This window comes from Marmota flaviventris, chromosome 1 (assembly GCF_047511675.1).
Source record: "Marmota flaviventris isolate mMarFla1 chromosome 1, mMarFla1.hap1, whole genome shotgun sequence".
Taxonomy (NCBI): domain Eukaryota; kingdom Metazoa; phylum Chordata; class Mammalia; order Rodentia; family Sciuridae; genus Marmota; species Marmota flaviventris.
In genome coordinates, this window is record NC_092498.1 from 103,134,102 (window position 1) to 103,155,758 (window position 21,657).

At 41.2% G+C, this 21,657-nt stretch overlaps 1 protein-coding gene across 1 annotated transcript in view; it reads left to right on the forward strand.

The window, feature by feature from the left end:
• Positions 1-21,376, forward strand: part of Adcy1 (adenylate cyclase 1) — a 144,645-nt gene extending 123,269 nt beyond the window's left edge. The window contains exons 15-20 of the mRNA XM_027938399.2: positions 11,227-11,343; positions 12,341-12,487; positions 13,038-13,136; positions 16,872-16,986; positions 18,798-18,922; positions 21,074-21,376. Of these exons, the coding sequence (XP_027794200.2) occupies positions 11,227-11,343; positions 12,341-12,487; positions 13,038-13,136; positions 16,872-16,986; positions 18,798-18,922; positions 21,074-21,376 (906 nt within the window). The remainder of the gene's footprint in view (positions 1-11,226; positions 11,344-12,340; positions 12,488-13,037; positions 13,137-16,871; positions 16,987-18,797; positions 18,923-21,073) is intronic.
• Positions 21,377-21,657: the final 281 nt, after the last annotated feature.

The following is a 21,657-nucleotide window of genomic DNA, read 5'->3' on the forward strand; positions in this document are numbered from 1 at the left end:
AAATAAACAAAAAGAAAGAAGACCTACATTAACATAATTAGCTATGAAAATGGAGACATTAAGCCAGATAGCACTGAAATACAGATGATCAGTAAAAACTATATTTCAATAAAATGGAAAATCTGGAAGAAATGGACAAATTCCTGAACGTGTCTGATCTTCCAACATTGAACCTAGAGGATATAGAAAATGTAAACAGAGAAATAACATGCCGTGAAATTGAAGCAATAATGAAAAGTCTTCCAACAAACAAGAGCCCAGGTGGTCCACTGCTGAATTTTGCTAGACTTTTAAACAACTAATACTGGTGCTCCTTAAATTGCTCCATAAAATGGAAAGGGAAGAAATCCTTCCAAACTTATTCTACAAGCCAGTGGTACCCTGCTGCTAAAACCAAATAAGAACAAAATGAAGAAAAAAAAAACTGTTAAGTCAGGCATGATAGCACACACCTCTAATTCCAGTGAGTTAGGAGGCTGAAGCAGGAGGATTATGAGTTCAAGGCCAGCCTCAGAAATTTAGTGAGGCCATGAGCAACTTTTTGGGATTCTGTATCAAAATTAAAAAATAAATAAAGAAAGAAAAATGGTTAAGGATATAGCTCAGTGGTAAAGCACTCTTGAGTTCAATTCCTAGTAGAAAAAAAGAAATAAAAGGAAAACAAAAACCTGTAGACCAATATCCTTGATGAATACACATGTAAAAATTTATATATTATACTTGTAAATTGAATTTAAAAGCACATTAAAAATCAGTCATGCACCATGATCAACAAGTTGCTTTCATTCCAGGAGTGCAAGAATGGTTCAACATATTCAAATACATTAATGTAATAAAACATAAAATAGAATCAAGGACAAAAATCACATGATAATATCAATGGATGCATAAAATGCCTGTGATAAAATTCAGTAACACTTCTTAATTAAAAACAAAACAAAAATCACTGAAAAAACTAGGAGCAAAGATCATATCTTAGCATAATAAAAGCTATGTATAACAAACCCATTGCCAGAATCATCTTGAATGTGGAAAAACTGGAATCATTTTCTTTAAAATCAAGAATGAGACTAGGTTGTCTACTCTCACCCTTTTATTCAATGTTATAGTTGATATTTTAAACAGAACATATAGGCAAGAGAAACAATCATAAGTGATACAAGTAGTAAAGGAGGGAATTAAATTATTCCTGTTTGCAGATGATATAATTCTAAATTTAGAAGACCTTAAAGACTCTACCAAAAGACTCTTCAAACTGAAAAATAAATTAAAGTTGCCTCAAAAATATAGAGATAAATCTAACCAAGGAGGTGAAAGACCTCTATGATGAAAATTATAAAACACTGAAGAAAGAAATTGAAGAAGATACTAGGAGATGGAAAGACTTTCCATGTTCATGGACTGGGAGAATTAATATTGTTAAAATGGCCCTACAATCAAAAACAATAAAAGGGTTCAATGCAAAGCTCGTTAGAGTACCAAAGACTTTCTTCATAGAACTAGAATAAAAGAATCCTAAATTTCGTATAGAAGCACAAAAGACAAAAAAAAAAAAAAAACTAAGCAATCCTGAGCAAAGAGCAATGCTTGGAGCATCACAATACCTAATTTCACAATATATTCAGAGCCATAGTTATAAAATCAGCATGCTGTTGCCACAAAATAGATATGGAACAGAATGAAACAAAATAGAGGACCCAGAATTAAACCCATACACCTGGAACTATCTGATTTTCACCAAAGGTGCCAAACTATACTTTGAAGACAAGAGAGCCTCTATAAATTGTGCTGGGAACACTGAGTAATCACATGATTGAGCCTAGAATAATATCTATCAGAGTGAATAAAAACCAACTCAAAATGAAATAAGACTTTAAGATTTGAAACTACTAGAGGAAAACATAGAGGAAACACTTTAGGATATTGGCACAAACCACAACACCCTAAAGAGTCCTCCAATAGCTCAGGAAATAATATTAAGAACTAACAAATGGGAATACATCAAATTCAAAAGCTGCACATCAGAAAAATAATTAACAATGGAAAGACTGTCCAAAGAATGGGAGAAATTTTTGCGAGCTATTTATCTGACAGAAAATGAATATTCAGAATATACAAAGAACTCAAAAAAATTAACAAATGAAAAAAGTGATCTAATCAATAAATGGATAAATGAATCTAGATACTTCTCAAAGTAAGTACATCTTTAGTCATCAGGGAAATGAAAATCAAACCTTATGTTGAGATTCCATCTCACCCCAGTCAGAATAGCTATTACCAAACAAAACAACAACAACAACAAAACAATAAACCAAATGCTGCAAGTATGTGGGGAAAAAAGGAACTCTATACACTGTTCATGGGAATGTAAATTAGTACTGCCACTATGGAAATCAGTATGGAGGTGCTTCAAAAAACTAAAAGTAGAACTATCATATGTTCCATCTATACCACTCCTCAAGGAAATGAAGTCAGCACACCACAGAGACACCTGTACACTCATGTTTCTAGAAGCACAGTTCACAATAGCCAAGATCAGTCTAGTTGCCTGTCAGCAGATGAATGGATAAAGAAAATGTGGTTTACACACAATGAAGTTTTATTCAGATATAAAAAAATGAAATTGTGTCAATTGCAGGAAAATTAATGCAATTGGAGATAAGTATTGCATGCATTCTCTCATATGTGTTAGGTAAAAAAATAAAAAGATGACCTAAAAATAGAAGACTAGGGAGGGGTTAAGGGAGCCAGTGAAGAGGGGAGAAGGGAGCGGGCAAGAGTTGGCAATAGAGATGGTTGATATGACCAATGCATGTGTGGAAATGTCACAGTGAAACCCATTAATTTGTACAGTTAATATGGTTAACTTCTTGAAATGCTGTTATTTGAGGGAAAACCCCTCCTTATCAAGCCTGGAAAGAGTAAGGGACAGAGGTGGAGAATATATGATCACACTTGCAGGGGACAAGGGAGGGTGGGGGTCTGGAATGGTGTAAAAGCCTGTTAGGGATTTAACAGTATGGAGGGAGATAAGGGGAAAGGTAGAAGTTCCCCAAAGTGTGGCCCTTTAAAGCTTCTTTTGGAACCCAGCATTCTGAGGGTTAGACTGGGCTGGGCTGCAGTGAGAGATCTCCAGGAGTCAGTAGGATAAATCAGCAAGGTTTACAGGTCATCAGGGGAACCACAGCACTATAGTCCTCCAGGAGCCATGCTGATGGACATTAGAGATTCCTTAGCTCTTTTCAGCATGGAAAGGTGGGTGGAGGGGTCCAGGGCCACGCTGAGGATTCTAGGCCAGAAGCAGCGTGTGGTCCTCACTCATCTTCAAGGGGTGGCTTGTGTGACTTTGTCATTCCTAGAAGTCAGTGGGGGGACATTAGGAATGTCTACTCCAGAGCTATCAGGGAAGAAGGAAGCCACTAGAATCTGTTCAAGGTGGACTGCTCAAGTTTCAGCCTTCCTGAAAAACTTCGGGGGTGGGTGCTGCTCTGGGCACTCATCCCTCCTAGCCTGCCTTGTCTGGGCCTCTCTGATCTTAGGACTCGATCCATCTGAGGGGCAGTGACGTGATGCAGAGATGTATGCCATCACTGATTCACATGTTGTGGATTTTTTTTTTTTTTGTGGAAAATCAATTATCAAAGGAAAATAACATGAAACAACTCTGTTCCAAAATTAGGAACTATGTCCTCTACCCTGGGGCCTGAAGATGCTTGATCTTAGCTGTTCCCTGTGCTAGGGAAAGTTTTTTTCCCTCTCTATATCCTCCCCAAAAGAAGTGGTTCTCAGAGCTGGAAGGACACTAGATGGTTCAGTGGGAGAGGACATCAGAAAGTTCATTTATAGTGATTGTGTCTGAACATTAAGAAATGTACTGCCCCTAGTATGGAAGAACAAATTGTCTGTGCTAATCTCTCTGAGCAAATGTCGTGTGTCCCTTGCAAGAGGGCATAGAGGGAGAACGGGGCCACCATGTAGTGCTCTTCCCTCATAGGGAGGGCAGTGTCGATTCTAGGTGCTGGGCTGGGTGTTGCTGATCCCATTTGTCAGACTGAGGACTCTTTGTCAGGGTGATGGCAAGAGTCAGCTACAGTACCTGTCAATGTCCCAGGAAGTTGACAAGTCAGGCTGTCTGTTGTTTGGCTTGGGTTATTGTTCCATAATGATAGGTGCCTCAGGTGGGGACCTCCTCTGAAATGCTACATTCTGGTCAATAGATGTGCCTTGGTGGAGAAATTCTAAAATATAAGCGCAAGTGAGAAGGGAAATGCCTTTTGAAAGGAACTACTGTCAAGAGAACATTTTGGAAAGTTGTGACTGTACATCTGTCATGTGACTCTGTTGTGTGTCACCCACAAGTCTTTAAAATACTAGTTTCCTGGCAGGTTGAAATTCTAGAGAATTCCAGTTGAATTTCATCTCATTGAAACATAACAGTATAACTTCTGTTTAGTTCATAAAATCAACTGGCATGGGGAAGAACTACATTTTTCAGTCAAGTTTCAACAAAAAAATCTTTGCATCTCTATGTGGACTAAAAACTATATAATGAGTTAGGAAGGACAGGTACTTGGACAGCTCATAATTCAGATGTTGACATAACAGAACTCAGAGGCAGACTTTTTTAATAACAATGTAATAAGCCAAGGTTTTGTTCTTAATCAAAACATTCAATTGCATTGTTATCACTAAAATATTAACATTCACATTGGAAAGAGGATGAATTTTTTTTTGTTCCATTAATAAATACAACAAAACCAGTATTTATTTGTTTGATTTTTATTTATTTTCATACCAGGGATTGAACTCTGAGGAGCTTACCCACTGGGTCTTATCCCCAGACCATTTTTAAATTTTTTATTTTTATTTTGAGTTGGTGGTCTCTAAGTTGCTTAGGGCATTGCTAAGTTGCTGAGGCTGGCTTTGAACTTGGGATCCTCCTGCCCCAGCCTCCCAAGCCACTGGGATTACACAAAACTGCTTCCTCTTCATCTCACCCTTTAAGAACCTTTCTTCTTTGTGTATTAGAAGGTAACACAGTAACACATAATAATGTGTGCCCCATGGAGAGAAGCATGTTCTAAACGTTATATTGAAAGGACTGTGAGATGGAAAGACAATCAGAGACTGGAAAATAGAGGCCACTGACCTTTGAGTGAGACCCAGAGCAAGACATGGATTTCATGAGGCTTGCTGCCGGTGTTGCACCTAAATAGTAAAGGCTTGTGGCAGGCGCATGCCCATGTTGCCTTCTGTGACTTTTCTTTCCAACAGAGTCCATGAACCCTGAGACCCTTTCAGAATTGCCCACGGCCATGTTCTACTGTTTACAGATCAGGCTCCGGGCTGTCTGGGCAGCCCGTGCACAGCTCTGCTCTGACCTGGAGGTCATGGCCCAGGGTTGTCTCTTTTGTCTTTGCCCACTGTGTTTTGCTTTTGCTAAAAAGCAGGATAAACACATTGATGGTGCTGTCTTCATAGGTCCTGCTGATTCATTGGCCATTTTTCCTCAGAAAACACCTAATGGTGGGGTCCTTCCCAGCATAGCCAGGTGATCTTGTGGTCAGAGTGGCCTCATGCCCAACCCCCGCAGCTCGGGCCTCCTCACATCTCTCCTTGGAAATCTCCACTTTGTGATTTAATGGTTAGAATCACTACATGAAGTCTAGCTGCAAGTAAATAGCCAGTTCAACTTAAATCATAGCAATCCTACCAAGAAGAGAGACTACAGTTTTAAGGCTGAGGAGGCCACATGCCATTCTGGAGTCCTTGATGAGTACAGCCCTAGAAATGGGCCTCTAAAAACAGATATTTCGTACATATTTTATAACAAGGAGACAGCAGCACAGAGAGATGCAGCTGCCTCTTACCACATAGGACATGAACCATGGTGCTGGTCTCTGAGCCATGGCCTTTAGCAATAAGTCTTGGGACTTCAGCAAGGATGTGATTATGCAATTTCTACTATACCCAGAAGTTTGGTGCCCTTAAATACTGGCACATGTAGATTTCCAAGGCTGAGCTCCTTGTGCATCAGATTTTCTGTGATGGATGTACAGTGACTCCAGTGGCTTCTGTCTTTGAAGGCTGCCGGTGCCACAGGCCATGGGCCCTGCCAGCAGCACATCTTAAGCCCCCTGGTGGCCCATGCTGCTGTTTTCATCAGCCTCTGCAGAGCCCTGCAGCTGGTGGTGAGCAGGCTAGGACTAGGCTGTGCCTGCTGTTCACATCGGAGCCTCTGGTTTCCTGTTCTAGGAGATGGTGCTTATTACTGGCCAGAGCTCTAGGTCCACCCCACCAGGTCCCCACAGAAATCTCTCTCTCTCTCTTAGAGCATTATAGTTACACATAGTAATTGGGTTCATTTTGACAAAATCATACATGCATGGAATTTGATTTACCCATTTCAGTTCCTGTTCCCTGCTACCACCTTTCCCTCCCCTTCTTCATCCTACTTTTCTCCTTCCTCTGTGCTTCTGATCTTACTTCCACTTGTTTATTTGTATATTTTTGATGGGTGCTTTTTACATATACATAAAGGTGGAATTTCTTGTGTTGTATATGTACATGCATGTAGTGTGATTTTGTTAAACTTATTCTGTATTTCCTTCCCTTTGGTGTCCCTCTTCCCTCCTTCTCAATCTTCTTCTACTGCACTAATCTTCCCTATAGCTTTATGAAATCCAATCCCCCCACCTCTTTCCCCCCCTTGTTTTGCTCTAACTTTTATATATGAGAGCAAACATTTGACCCTTGATTTTCTGAATCTGGCTTATTTCATTTAGTGTGATGTTTTCCATTTCTATCCACTTAGAGGTAAATGCCATAATCTCATTCTTCTTTATGACAGAGTAAAACTCCATGGTGTATATACCTTATATTTTCTTAATCCATTCATCTACTGGTGGGCACCTGGGCTGGTTCCATAACTTGGTTATTGTGAATTGTGCTGCTATAAATATTGACCTAGCTGTATCACTGTAGAATAATGATTTTAATTATTTTGGATAAATATCAAAGAGTGGGGATAGCAGGTCCATATGGTGGTTCCACTCCTAGTTTTTTGAGGAATCTCCATACTGTGTTCAAGAGTGGTTGCACTAATTTGCAGTCCTATATATATGAGTGTATCTTACATTCTCACCAGCATTTATTATTATTTGTATTATTGATAATTTTCACTTCAACTAGAGTGAGATGAAATCTTAGTGTAGTTTTGACTTGCATTTCCCAGATTTCTAGGGTTGTTAAATAATTTTTCATATATTTGTTGGCCATTTGTGTTTCTTTTTAGGACAAATTCTATATAGTTCTTTTGCCCATTTATTAATTGGGTCATTTGTTTTGTGATACTAAGCTTTTTGAGTTCTTTATTTATTCTGGATCAGAGAAGTGTCTAGCAAACATTTTCTGTTATTCTGTAGGCTCTCTCTTCATGCTCTTAATCATTTTCTTTGCTATGCAGAAGGTTTTTATTTTGATGGCATCCCACTTATTCTTATCTTTATTTCTTCAGCTTTAGGGGTCTTTTTAAGGAAATTGGTGCCTGCACCTGTATGATAGAGTATTGACCCTTTGTTTTCTTCTAGTAGTTGAAAAGTTTCTGTTCTAATTCCTATGTCTTTGATCCACTTTGGTTTGACTTTGTGCAGGGTGAGAGATACAGATCTAATTTCATTCGTCTACATGTGAATATCCAGTTTTTCCAGCACCATTTGTTTAAAAGACTATCATTTATCCAACATGTATTTTTGGCACTTTTGTCAAGTATCAGAGGACTGTAAATATGTGGGTTTATTTCTATCTTCTAGTCCATTGGTCTTTATGTCTATTTTGATGCCAATACCATGCTGGTTTTGTTACAGTAGCTCTGTACTATAATTTAAGATCAGGTACTGTGATGTCTCCTGCATCACTCCTCTTGCTCAGGATTTCTTTGGCTATTCTGAGTCTCTTATTCTTCCAAATGGATGATGAATGTAAGGGCTGTTTTTTTCTTGATCTGTTTTTTTTTTCTAGATTAATTCCCAAGTATTTTAGTTTTTCCAGGTCATTATAAATAGAATAGTTTTCCTTTCTCAGCAGGATCACAGTTGTAATGCAGGAAAGCTATTGATTTATGAATGTTGATCTTGTATTCTACTGTGCAGTTACTTGATTCGTATAGATATAGGATCACGTCATCAGCAAACAGATAAAAATTGACTTCTTCTTTTCCTATTTGTATTCCTTGGATTTCTCTTTATTGCATGATCACTTTGGCTGATGTTTCGAGGACTATATTGAATAGGAGTGGTGGTGAGAGTGTCTTGTTTATGATTGTAGAGGAAATGCTTTTAGTTTTTTTTTCCATCTTGTATGATGTTGACAAGCCCAAAGGCTTGTCATAAATGGCCTTTATGATGTTGAGGTAAGTACCTTTGATCTTCTTTAGCATTTTTATCATGAATGGGTGCTGCATTTTATCAAAGGCCTATTCTGATCATGTGATTTGTATCCTTAATTCTGTTTATGTGGTGAATTACATTTATGGATTCATGTATGTCTAGCAACATTGCGTCCCTGTAACAAAATCCATTGGTTGTAGCGTATTATCTTTTTGATGTGCTTTTGAAAGGCGTTTGCTAATATTTTATTAAGGATTTTTTGCACATATGTTCTTTAGGGGCATTGGCATTTAGTTTTTTGTTGTTGTTGTTTGTTTGTTTGTTTTTTTGTTGTTCCTTGATGAGTCTTGGGTTTTGGTATCAGGGTTTACTGGCTTCATGGAATGTATTTGGGAGTGTTCCCTCCCTTTCAATTTCATGGAATGATTTGAGAAAGACTGGTGTTAGTTCTTCTTTAAAGGTCTGGTGTAATGCAACTGAGAATCTATCTGATCTCGGACTTTTCTTTTTGGGAAGACTTTCAGTTACTGTTTCAAGTTCATTACTTGATATTGGTCTGTGTAGGTTTTCTATATCTTCCTGATTAAATTTGGGCAGGTCATTTATGTCTAGAAATTTGTCAGTGTCATCTACATTTTCCAGTTTATTGGAGTATAAATTTTCAAAATAAGTTCTGATAATCTTCTGGATTTCAGGGGGTGTGTGGCGATATGTCCTTTTTCATCTCATTTCGGTTATTTGGGTTTTCTCTTGCTTTCTTTTGGTTAGTTTGGCTAAGAGTTACCAATACTACTTATCTTTTAGAAGAACCAACTCTTTGCTGCACTGATCCTGTGTATTTTTTATTCTCTATTTCATTAATTTTGGATCTGATTTTAATTATTTCCTGTCTTCTACTGATTTTGGAATTAGTTTTTCCCCCCCTAAGGCCTTGAGTGGTAGCATAAGCTTATTTATTTGGGATCTCTCTATTTTTTAATGCAGGCAGTCAATGCTATAAATTTCCCTCTTTGAACTGCTTTCATCCTATCCCATAGATTTTTATACGTTGTATCTCTGTTCATGTTCATTTCTAAGAATTTTTTATTTCTAGTCTCATTTCTTCTTTGATCCATTCTTCATTTAACAGAGTATTATTCAATCTCCATGTGTTTATATGGTTTCCAATGTTTTTCTTGCTATTAACTTCTGGTTTCATTCCATTATTATCTGATAGGTTTCACAGGATTGTACAAGTTATTTTGTATTTATTAACATACAACATGGTCTATTTTGGAAAAAGTTTCATGAGCTACTGAGAAGAAAGTAAATTCAGCTGTTTGGGGGTGAAATATTCTTTAGATGTCTACTAGATCCATTTGACTTATATTAATATCATAAATAGCTTCCTTGAATGGCCCATTGCTGATAAGAATGTGTTGAAAGCCCCCAGTAGTTTTGTATTGAGTTCTATCTGGGATTGAACATCAAGAAGAAATATGTATGTATGTATGTATGTGTGTGTATATATATATATATATATATACACACACACACACACATACACATATGTAAATCTATAAGATAATTTGAACATCAAGAGTATGTGTGTGTGTGTGTGTGTGTGTGTGTGTGTGTGTATATATATATATATATATATATATATATATATATATATATATATATATATATATAAAATTAGGTGCACTAATTGGGTTATATATATTTACTATTGTTATATCTTCTTGTTGGATAGCTCCCGTTACCAGTCCATAATGGCCTTCTTTGTCTTATCTGGTTAACTTTTGCTTAGAATCTGCTTGTCAGTTATGAGAATAACTACACCTGCTTGTTTTCAGATTTCATTTGCATGGAATATTTTTTTCCATCATTCTACTTTTAGCCTGTGAGGTCTTTGCCCATGAGATCAGTCTCTGGCACACTGCAAGTAGTTGGATCTTGTTTTTTGATCTATTCTGCTAATCTATGTGCTTTAATTGGGGGAGTTGAGATCATTTACATTCAGTGTTATTATGTGCATATGTTTTTATTTTTCTGCCATTTTGGTTTTTGCTATATTTAACTGTCTTAATTTTCAATCAATTGGCTGCTCTTCTAGTGATCTTAATCTCTTTGGGAGCTTTGGGTTTGCTTTTGGTTTCCTCTATTTGCAGTATGTCTTGAGTATTCTTTGTAGAACTGGCTTAGAGGTCATGAGTTCTTTTAGTTTATCCATGTCATGGGAAGTTTTTAATTCTTCATTGAATTTGAAATATAGCCTTTCTGGAGACAGCAATCTTGGCTGGTAGTTGTTTTCTTTTAGAGTTTCGAATACCTCATTCCAGGGCCTCCTTGATTTGGGGGTCTGAGTTGGGAAGTCTGAGATGAGCCTATTGGTTTGCCTCCAAATGAGAGCCGACATCCCACAGCATTCTTGTCTCAATATCAGAGGGATATGAGCTCTCATGAAGGACGACAGAGAAGTTCTAGAGGGAACTTTGGGTGGCTTAGGGAAGTATCCACTGCCTGATACTGGGCAAACAGACCTGGGTGGATGCCTGGAGCTGGTGCAAAGTATCTGGTTCCCAGGAAGTGGCTGGGGATGGGGCAGACCTGAAAGTGAGGAGAGCCATTGTCAGTCCTTTGAAAGTTACAGTGGTAGGGGAGGTGATTTATGCATACAACTGTGAATTCCCCAGTTCTGTAATCTGACTCTGTTCCCTGTGTCTGGTGGGAGGAAAGGAAAGCCCTAGTGTGGACTGTTCATTCACAGAGTCCAGTGTGGATGATCAGAGAGAAGCTGCAGTGGGCAGGTAAGGGCAGGTGAATGACTGATTCTCATGATCTCCATGCCCCTCAGGCAGAAGAGGAGCGGGATGATATGGAGAGGGTAAAGCTGGACAACAAGAGGATCCTCTTTAACCTCCTTCCAGCCCACGTTGCACAGCACTTCCTCATGTCCAATCCCCGGAATATGGTGAGCACCTTGCTATATGGTTACCACATCCTGTGCCCCTACTGAAGTCTTCTGGGATCTTCTGAGGTGTCAGGGGATCCTGATATTCAGGTGCAGATCTGGTTTGGACCCACCCTCTTTTCTTTGTTTTAACTGGAGGCCTCCCTAGATGAAGGGTGTTGTGATTTAGCAGACTCAGCTTCTCACTGGGCCACCTGGCCTGTGCCTGAGGGCAGGGCCAGTGCTGGGTCATCAGGAAGCTCCTGGGGCCCCATTTGACAGGAGTGTTTGATTTAGTTTTCTTCTCCCCTTTGAATCATGGGAAAGAACATAGTATTTATTATTATTCCATCCAAGGCAAGGAAAATAGGCTTTAGTAAATCTCAGATGTGGTTTCTCAAGACTTAAAAATTTCAAATTACCTTATAGATAATTTTTTGGCCAATACATACCTTAAAAAAATAGAGCATGCCTGGCCATGGAGTGCTTTGTTTTGTTACATATGCTTGAAACCTCTAAAGACTCTTTTTTCCCTTCCTTTGCTTAGTGTATTGGGGTTGTTCAGAACTTCTAACGGCCGTAACTGCTATAGCAATGAGTTAGAACATTAATATAGTAGAAGCCAGGTGCTTTAAAAGGCCAGATTTAAAAATGAAGAAATGTGGATTGGTCTTTTAAGGTCCTAAAGGCAGAAATGAAACCCCAAGTTTCAGCTTTGATCTTCTTTGGCCTGAAGTCGCTCCAGGTGCTAATTGTTCATCTGGCTGAGTTTTGCAGCCATGCAGTGCAAGGCTTTCCTAAAATTCTGTCTTTTCCTATGGCCTCTTCATCTTCCTGGCCTCCAAGAGAAGATGGGACATAGGGGTCTTCCCTGAGGTATGAGTCACATGACCTTAAACCCCTGGAACCTATCCCCCTGTCTGTAAAACAGGCTGGGCCCATGCAGCCTGGATTGTCCCTAGCCCAAGTGCTGCTCTGTCTACCCCTGCCTGGCAAATTGACCCTTCTGTTCTTGCAGGACCTCTACTACCAGTCCTACTCCCAGGTGGGTGTCATGTTTGCCTCTATCCCCAACTTCAATGACTTCTACATCGAGCTGGATGGCAACAACATGGGAGTGGAGTGTCTGCGACTCCTTAACGAGATTATCGCTGACTTTGATGAGGTGAGGCCATGCTGTATTGTCTGCTTACATCTTACTGATTGGTTTTCCCTGCACCTAATCCAATATGTCATGCTCTCTAGATGTGTAGGGAATAAGCACACACATCTCCTTTAGGGTCCAGGTCAGCTGTGACAATTAAAAAAGGTGGTGTTTACACTAGGATGGGAGACAGGGGCCACTGAGTTGTCAAGAGCTTGACATCTACAGTGACCAGGGCTGTGCAGCTTCCTCTGTAGATGGGCAGACAGTTGGGTACCTCCAGGTACCTTCTCCAGTCAGATACTGTGTCTGCCTGTTGCTGCCGTCACCAGAAACCCCATTTCCCCCAGTGACTGTGAGCTCAGTTGCAGGGACATGGATGGATCTTGACCATTCTTCCTTGCTGCCTTTTTCAAATGCAGTCCCAGAACCTATCTGGCATCCAAAAGAAAGAGGTTTGGTTGCTCTGCACAATGTATTGGTTAGCTCCCGAGTTGCTCCCAATAGCTGATGACTACAATGATGTCTCTCAAATGTTCTATAATGTTTAACTGTCTTGTTTTTGACAAAGCTCATGGACAAAGACTTTTATAAGGATCTAGAGAAGATCAAGACCATTGGAAGCACTTACATGGCTGCAGTGGGGCTGGCGCCCACAGCAGGAACCAGAGTGAGTAGTGCCCCTGTTGTGCCTGGGCTTGGGTCCAGTCCTGCTTCAGAGGACTCTGGGACCCCGGGAAGGTCCCCACCCTGGGGTTGCTTTTTCCCTTCATTGGATCAGGAAAGTGGATCCCAGCTTATTTTGTCAAGTTGCTGGCTCACTCCAGACATGATCTCTTAGGGAAAATCCACACAGAAAGTTGATCACAAGGGCTTCTCTAGCTTTGACCCACCCTCTTATCCCTACTTGCTCCCTCTTCTTCCTTCCAGCACTGCACCACTGAGTATTCTCCTTCCTCAAAGCAGAACTGTGAATATGAAAATAAATATGGTTAATAGATCTATAGCTATTAAATAAATTGATTCAATAATTAACATCTTCCAAAACAGAAAGCAGCAGGTCCAGATGCATTCATTGTAATAGTTTTTTTTTTTCATGAAGAATTTTATGTATGTATATAAGTTTGTGGTGCTGGGGATTGAACCCAGGGCTAAGCACATGCTGGGCAAGTTCTCTACAGCCCCCAGATGCATTAATTGGCAAATTCTACCATTCAAAGAAAAAAAATGATACCAATTATCTTCAGTTTCTTCCAGAAGATAAAAACAGAACACTGCTAACTTATTCTATGAGGCCAGCATCACCCTGATCAGAAATTCAGACAAAAATACACAAGAAAGGAAAGCTATATACTAGTATTTGTTATGAGTATGCAGTAGAAAATTGAATTCAGTAATGAATGAAAAGAATTATGAACTAAGACCAAGTTAGATTCATTCCAGATATATAAGACAGGTTCATCATTACAACTTGTGTGAACTTCATCACATCAATAGGATAAAGAGGAAAAATTATTTCATCATATTAATCTAGGTAGAAGAATCATTTAACTATATCCAACACTCATTCCCAATAAAAACTAGGTAAACTGTGAATGTAAAGAAACATCCTCTACAAAAACAAAACAAACAAACAAAAAAAAACCTATAGCTTAATATCAATTAGGAACTTTCACCCTAAGATCAGGAGCACAGTAAGAATTTCCTCTCTCTCTAATCCTTTTCAACATTGTATCAAAAGTCCTATCTAAGCAATAAGACAAGAAAATAAAATGAAAGGCGTGCAGATTGGGAAGAAAGAAAATTGTCTTTGTTTGCAGATAGCATGATTATTTGTGTAGTAAATTTGAAAAAATCAACAATAAAAAAAAATCCTGGAACTAGTAAGTGATTCTAGCAAAATTGCAGGATATAAAGTTTAATATATAAAATTTAATCACTATCCTATATATCAGCAGTGAACAATTGGAATTGGAAATTACAAACACTATACCATTTACATTAGCACCAAAAAATGCTAGGTATAAATCTAACAAGATATATACAAGATCTATACGAAGGAAGCTACAAAGCTCTGATAAAAGAATTCAAGAACGATCTAAATAAGTGGAAATATATTCCATGTTTTTGCACAGGAAGAATTAATATTATCAAGATTTCAGTTCTTCTGACTTGATCTATAGATTTAATACAATACTAATCAAATTTCCACCAGGATATTTTATGATATTCACAAAACGATCCCAAGTTTATAATTAAAGACAAAAGGTCCAGCATAGCAAACACAATATTAAAGAGGAAGAACAAAGTTAGAGGACTAACAATGTCCAGCTTCAAGACTGAAAATAAAGCTACAGTAATCAAGAGAGTATGGTATTGGGGAAAGAACAGACAAAGAGATCAATGAATTAGAATAAAGAGCCTAGAAATAGACCCACACAAATATATATAGTCAACTGATCTGTGACAAATGAAGAGAAATGATAGTCCTCTTAACAAATGATGCTAGAACAACTGGATATCCATTAAAAAGAAGAAAAAATATAAATGCAGACCTTGTACCCATCACAAAAATTAACTCAAATAGGTAATGAACCTAAATATAAAATTCAAAACTATAAAATGATTTCTGATTTGGTGATGACTTTTTAGAGACAATACCAAAAGCATGATCCATGAAAGAAAAGAATTTTAATTTGGGGTTTATTAAAGTTAAAAACTCCTACTCCATGAAATATATTAAGCAAATGAAAAGTCAAGCCACAGGCTTGGAGAAAATCTTTGCAAACTACCTGATAAAGGGTTTATATCTAAAATATACAAAGACTTCTTAAAATCCAATAATAGAAGGAAAACAACCTAGTTAAAAAGTGAATCTGAACAGGCAGTTTACCAAAGAAGATCCATGGTAGGCATCAGGAACTCTCATCCATTGTTGGTGGGAAGAAAAATGGTACAGCCACTGTGAAGGCAGTTTGGCAGAATCTTATTACAAAGCTGAACGTAGTCTTATCCATGCTGTCTAGACAATTGCAGTCATTGATATTTATCAAAATGAGATGCAAACTGTGTCCACACAGAAATAGAAATGTGTGCAGCTTTATTGATTGCAGCTTTATTATCACCGAAACCTGTGAGCCCTTCAATTAATGAATGGGTGAACAAATTCTAATATATTCATAAAATTGAATATTATTAAGTGATAAAAAGAAATGAGCTCTCAAGTCATAAAGAGACATGGTGAAACCTTAAATACAAATTACTATATAAAGGAAGCCAGTCTGAAAAGCCTACCTACTTGGGAGCTGGGATTGTGGCTCAGTGATAGAGCGCTCGCCTAGCACGGGCGGGACCCGGGTTCGCTCCTAAGCACCACATAAAAATAAAGGCATTGTGTTGTGTCCAGAAAATAAATATTAAAAAAAGCCTACCTACTGTATGATTCCAATCACATGACATTTTAGAAAAGGGAAAATTATGGAGGCTATAAAAAGATTAGTGTTTGTTGGGGTTTGGGGAAAAGGAAAAATGACTAGGCACAGAAGATTTTTAAGGCATTGAAACTATTTTGTGTGACACTGGTGGTAGATGTGTGTCACTGTATGTTATGCATTTGTCAAAACCCATAAAATACCCAACACTAAGAATAAGCCCTAATGTTAACTGTAACCTTTGGGTGATAATTTTATGTCAGTATTGGCTCTTCAGTTGTAACAAGTATACAGAGGAATGCATGATTTTAGCAATGGTGGGAACTCCATGTGGAGGAGGGTGGGAACATGAGAACTTTATATAGTCTACTCAGTTTATTTATAAACCTAAACCTGTCCTGAAAAATAGTCTGCTGTTTTTTTTTCAAGGCATTAGTTCTCTGATGTTGAGGGCTAATAACATTTTCTTTAGAAAATAAAAATTAGAAACCTTACAACCGTTACTCTTTCATGAAAGACTTTCACACACACACACACACACACACACACACACACACACACACACACCGTCCCAACAGGAAGGAGGTTGGTGCTGCTCCCTGACATAGTTCCTCTGTCCTTGCTTTGCTCATTTGCAATGGGTGATGACAGCATTATCTTAGTAGGAATTTGAGCAGGAGGTCTCCCAATCCCAGGGTTCACCAGCCCACAAAGGGGCATGACCAGGTTAGCATGGTTTTAGGAGACTCCTGTCTCTGTCCCTTGGGAGCCAGTGTTGTCCCTGCCTTACTCTCCACCCCATAAGAAGGACTGATAAATGTGCCCTCAACCAGATACCAGAAGCAGCTACAGTTTCCAGGGCTGCTGTGCTTTAATGTAGGAATCAAATCACAGACCCAGGACTGGTGCAGCTGGTCTGTGTCCTCCTGTAATGGCACCCTCCAAACATAATGCTTTCATCTGTTCATGTCTAGGCTAAGAAGTCCATCTCCTCCCACCTCAGCACACTGGCTGACTTTGCTATTGACATGTTTGACGTCTTGGATGAAATCAACTACCAGTCATACAATGACTTTGTCCTCCGAGTTGGTAGGTGGCTCTAGACCTATCCCATCTCTATTGGAGAATACCTTTCCTATTCCTACCTGAGAGAGGGCTGCTGGTTCCTGGTCTTGTAGGAGGGAGAGTGGCACCCAGGAACACGTCGCGGACATGGGGACACCCTTGCCTCTGAAAGTGACTTGTGGAAGTATGGATGATTCAGAAAAGGACTTAGGACAAAAGAGTCTTTGTCCAGCTCAGAGACATGCTAGAAATCTAAGTTGTTGCAGAGTTGTTCAGAGGCATACACACTCAACTGGTGGAATAGTGTCTTTTCAGCTCATTGGTGCTATCTGCAGCAGCTGAGGCATGTGGGTCCACTTAGAAAAAGACCTTGGCTAGAGCCCATTTGTGGAACCCAGGCAACTCCTTCCCTGATCTGTGAAGTGAGGAAAGAAAGCTAGGTGTCTAAGTTCCTTTCTAGCTTTTACAAAACTATGGTTTGTTGATGGGGACGGGATGTTAATTCCCAATTCACCCTTTTCCGAGATGTAGATAGTTTATAAGAAAACTTCATGCAAGTCCAGAATCCAATAAAATCAGATATTTATGGTTACTTCCTTTGTCTTCCAAATGCTTGCTTGATTCCTTCCTTCCTTTCTTCTAGTCTAGTATGCAGTTAAACTAGAGGTTTTTATGGTTGTCCTATAATTCAAATATCTAGTGGCCTTTAAAACAAACTTGGGTGATGCTTGAGTGTGAGGGAGGCCGTTATATACTTCATAGTCATGGAAAGCTGATGTCCTTAGATGCCAAGTTCTGTTTTAGCATGATGTCCAGCCTGAAGGTAGGGGAAGGGTCAGCCACCACCCCTCCTCCCTAGCATCTGGGCCTCCTCTTGAGCCTTGGGCTCCAGTCACTAGAAGTACTGATGTAACCAGAATCAGATTTGGTGGTGGGTTGGAGAGATTCTGTTCCTTCATCTCCCACAAAGGAAGACACGCCGTGGTCAGCAGCCCTTGCAGTCGTACTGCCCAACAGGCTGGTCCCAACTCAATCTCCTCCACCTAGGACGAGGTGTCCAGAGTTGACATAAAAATAGGTTCATAAGCACAGAAAGAAGGGAAGATAAGATGTGGCATCTGCTCCTATCAGACTTGGTCTCTGGGACAGTGCCAGTGGGCTGTGATGAATCCCATGACTGTCCTGCCTAAGGCTAGGCCAGGGCAACACAAGAAGTTTTGTGCCCCATTTACAGGGAAGGAAACCCAGGCCCAGAGAAGGTAAGCACTTTGCCAGAAGTCTCACAAGGGTGATTCAGACTCAGGTGCACCTGGACCTTGTGACACTTTCCAGGAGTACATGTGCTCAGAGGCCAGCTGGACCCCACGCTGCAGAAAGAGAGGGGCCTCCATAGCCTCCCCTCAGAGCATCTGAATTATCATGCTTAGTTCTATGACCCATGCGCTGAAATAGTTGCAGCATTGTACCCTGAGAAAAGTTCAGGAGAAACTGCAGTCAGACTTTTTGGTAGCTCCAGAGTACAATTCCACACAAGAGCCAGTATTGCAGGACCTGGGCTTTTCTTTGGGATTAGGAATTATTTCTGACAGTGCTGTTGCAAATAGCAGTGGAGGGTGTTGTGAGGGGACTGCCCACAGGCCACCTGGGAGCCCTGGGCAGGAAGGACTTGCTGCTGCCCCTCTGTGAGTCTGGAGGAGTTCTGCTTTAGGATAGAGCAAGACCTAGAAGGGGGCAGCTTTTCTCCACTGAGGACCTCATTAAACACACTGGGTGGCCCCAGCCAGTGAGTCCTACTTTTCCAGCTGACCACAGGGCCATATGTGACTGTTTTCTAGGTATCAATGTTGGCCCTGTGGTGGCTGGAGTGATTGGTGCTCGCAGGCCCCAGTATGACATCTGGGGAAACACGGTCAATGTGGCCAGTCGGATGGACAGCACCGGAGTCCAGGGCAGAATCCAGGTAAGTTCACCCACAAATTCCCAAGATGCAATGCTCAAACTGAGGCATAGAGGGCCGAGGGGGGACCGACATATGCAACCTGTAAGTGGTACTGCATAGCTCAGTGTCTGGAGGGTTACAGTTCCGCCTTGGCAATTTGATTTTGCTATTTGATTTGTTTGTGCTGCCTTGTGGGTGACTTTTGAATGAGCAGGTAGAGAGTTGGGGATCACAGTGAGTTATGGGGTCAGGGCCATGCACTAATCCTGACAGCCTAATTTCTCAGTTTCCTCTCTTGTCTCAGGACCTGGGCTCTGCCTGGCTGCCATAGGAGGGAAGGGTTTTACCTGAATTTGAAGGTCAGGGTGCATGCCTCCATATCTGAGGAACTTCTGGACAACTCAGAAGGGGCTGTGACATCTTCTAAGAACCACTGGAAGGACAAAAAGGCAGTGGGGGGAAGGAGTGCCTTTAGGATTCCCCTTAGAGTAACATGAAACCTGGCCTTGATGCCTACTTGGATAAGGCCCTGTGGGCCAGCCCTCCTGCCACCTGACCTGGGCACTGCAGGCCTGAAGGCACCCCCAGAGCATGATTGATCTGTTCACTATGGAATGGGGAAGGGAACAGAGGGCACTTGACAGTTAGGGCTGGTTCTCTCCTGCTGTGGCTGGGCCATGGGAGGGTTGTCTGACTCAGTTCAGTGACAGCTGTCACTGTGTTGCATCCCACTGGGTGTTGGTCCTTCACCTTACCACAAAGCCTCACTGGGTCATCCTGCAGATGACCGTGAGGTGCAAGCATTGGCTCCACAAATAAGACACCAAGTTTCAGCATCCAGGGCAGCAGCCAGCATATCCTCATTCAGTTGAAGAGGCCGCCAGGCAGGGCTCAGATGTTTCTCTGACGAGCATTTATTGGGCAACATCTCAAGGTCGGGTGCTTTGGTTGGTTGTTGGGTTCCACAGTTTTAAGAAATAGACCAATCAGGCACAGTGGCACATGCCTGTAATCCCAGTGACTAGGGAGGCTGAAGCAGGAGGATCAAGTATGAGACCAGCCTTAGCAACTTCAAAAGGACTAGGGATATAGTTTAGTGGTCAAGTACCCCTGGGTTCAATCCTCTGTATACCACTTCCCTCAGAAAAAGAAAAAAAAAAATAGGTAAGCCAAAATCTTTGTGGTACTTCCTCTCCTGTCTGGAACATGCACAGAACATCTCTGTACTTCTGCATTATTACTTTTTTTTAATTTTTCCTAAGATTTATTTATTATTATAAAATGTACTGTCATAACCATGTGTAAGAGCACAGCTGAGTGGCATTAAGTACTCTCCCATAGTTGTTCAGCCTTCACTGTCGTCCCTCTCTAGGATGTGCTCAGTACTTTGTTACCATGACCTCTGGCTTCCATTCTTCTGTAGTCTTCCTAAAGCTGGTCACTCCCCAAGGAGAATTTCAAGCAGCCCTGCCCTATCTTCAGGCAGGCCACTGCCCCATGTCAGTGTTGCTGATTCTGTGTTTCTAGAATGATATCTGAGCCTCCCATGGCCTCATCTCCCCTTGCCTGGGTGCAACCGTCCACCCACAGCTTCCCCTATACCTAGGGCCTCTGTCCTCTATCCCCTGCCCAGGCATCCTGGTAACTAATGCCAGGGCCCCCACCCCAGCTCTGCCAGGACATGAGAAGGTAGCTTGTGGCAGATTGCATTGTTTTAACTAAAAAGATGGTGGTGGCCACGGAGGGAGAGAGGTGGCTCCAAGACGAAGTAGAGATCCTGTCCTATGCTGTTCACATGACTCTATTGAAGAGAAAGTGCTTCTCATCTTTTATCCTCTCTCTGACTTTGTGAGACAGGAATTCTTGGGGGTAAAATTCTGATTAGAGACTTGATAAAAAGGGGAGCTAAGAGATGACCCTGTTTTCTCCTGGCAATTTGCCTCTGCCCTCTATATGCTAGTGACCCCTACTCCCAGAACCCTGGAGACAGCTGTACCCTAACCCTGGCAACTAAAGGCATAGCTCCTTGTCCCAAGGCTTCCACCAGGTTCATGCAGTCAGGGTGGGAAGTGAGAGATACAGGATGGAATGGTGCACTTGGGGATCCCATTCCCCAGAGGACCCCCGCTTACTGCTTATGACTGAGAATAACCTGGCTTCTCCTTATGACAGGTGACTGAGGAGGTGCACCGGCTGCTGAGAAAGTGTGCCTACCATTTTGTGTGCCGAGGCAAAGTCAGTGTCAAAGGCAAGGGGGAGATGCTGACGTACTTCCTAGAAGGCAGGACTGATGGAAATGGCTCCCACCCCAGGCCTCTTCACTTGGAGCGCAAGATGTGTGCTTATGGGAGAGCTGGAGGCCAGGCCAGACGGCCCCCACTGTGTCCCGCAGCAGGCCCACCAGTCAGGGCAGGGCTCCCCCCAGTTCCCACAGGCCAGTACCTGCCACCTGCAGCAGCGGGGAAGGAAGCTTAACCGAACTCACGTTGGCCTCTGGAGGTGCATGCAGGGCAAGAATGCTCCGGGGTGACACAGGCCACCTTGGCTCCAGTCAGGACCATCCAGATGAGCAGAACAGGAAGACAGTGACCGGGAAGGAGAAAGAGCATTTTCGAGGTGGGACCTGAGAGTCAATAGGAGATGTGCCTAAGCCACCCCTTTGGGGCATAGGGAAGCCCTGCCTCTTCCCAGTGTAGCTACCCAGGTCTGGCCAGTGTCACCATCGATGCTGGGACCTTCAGAATATCTGTGAGGAA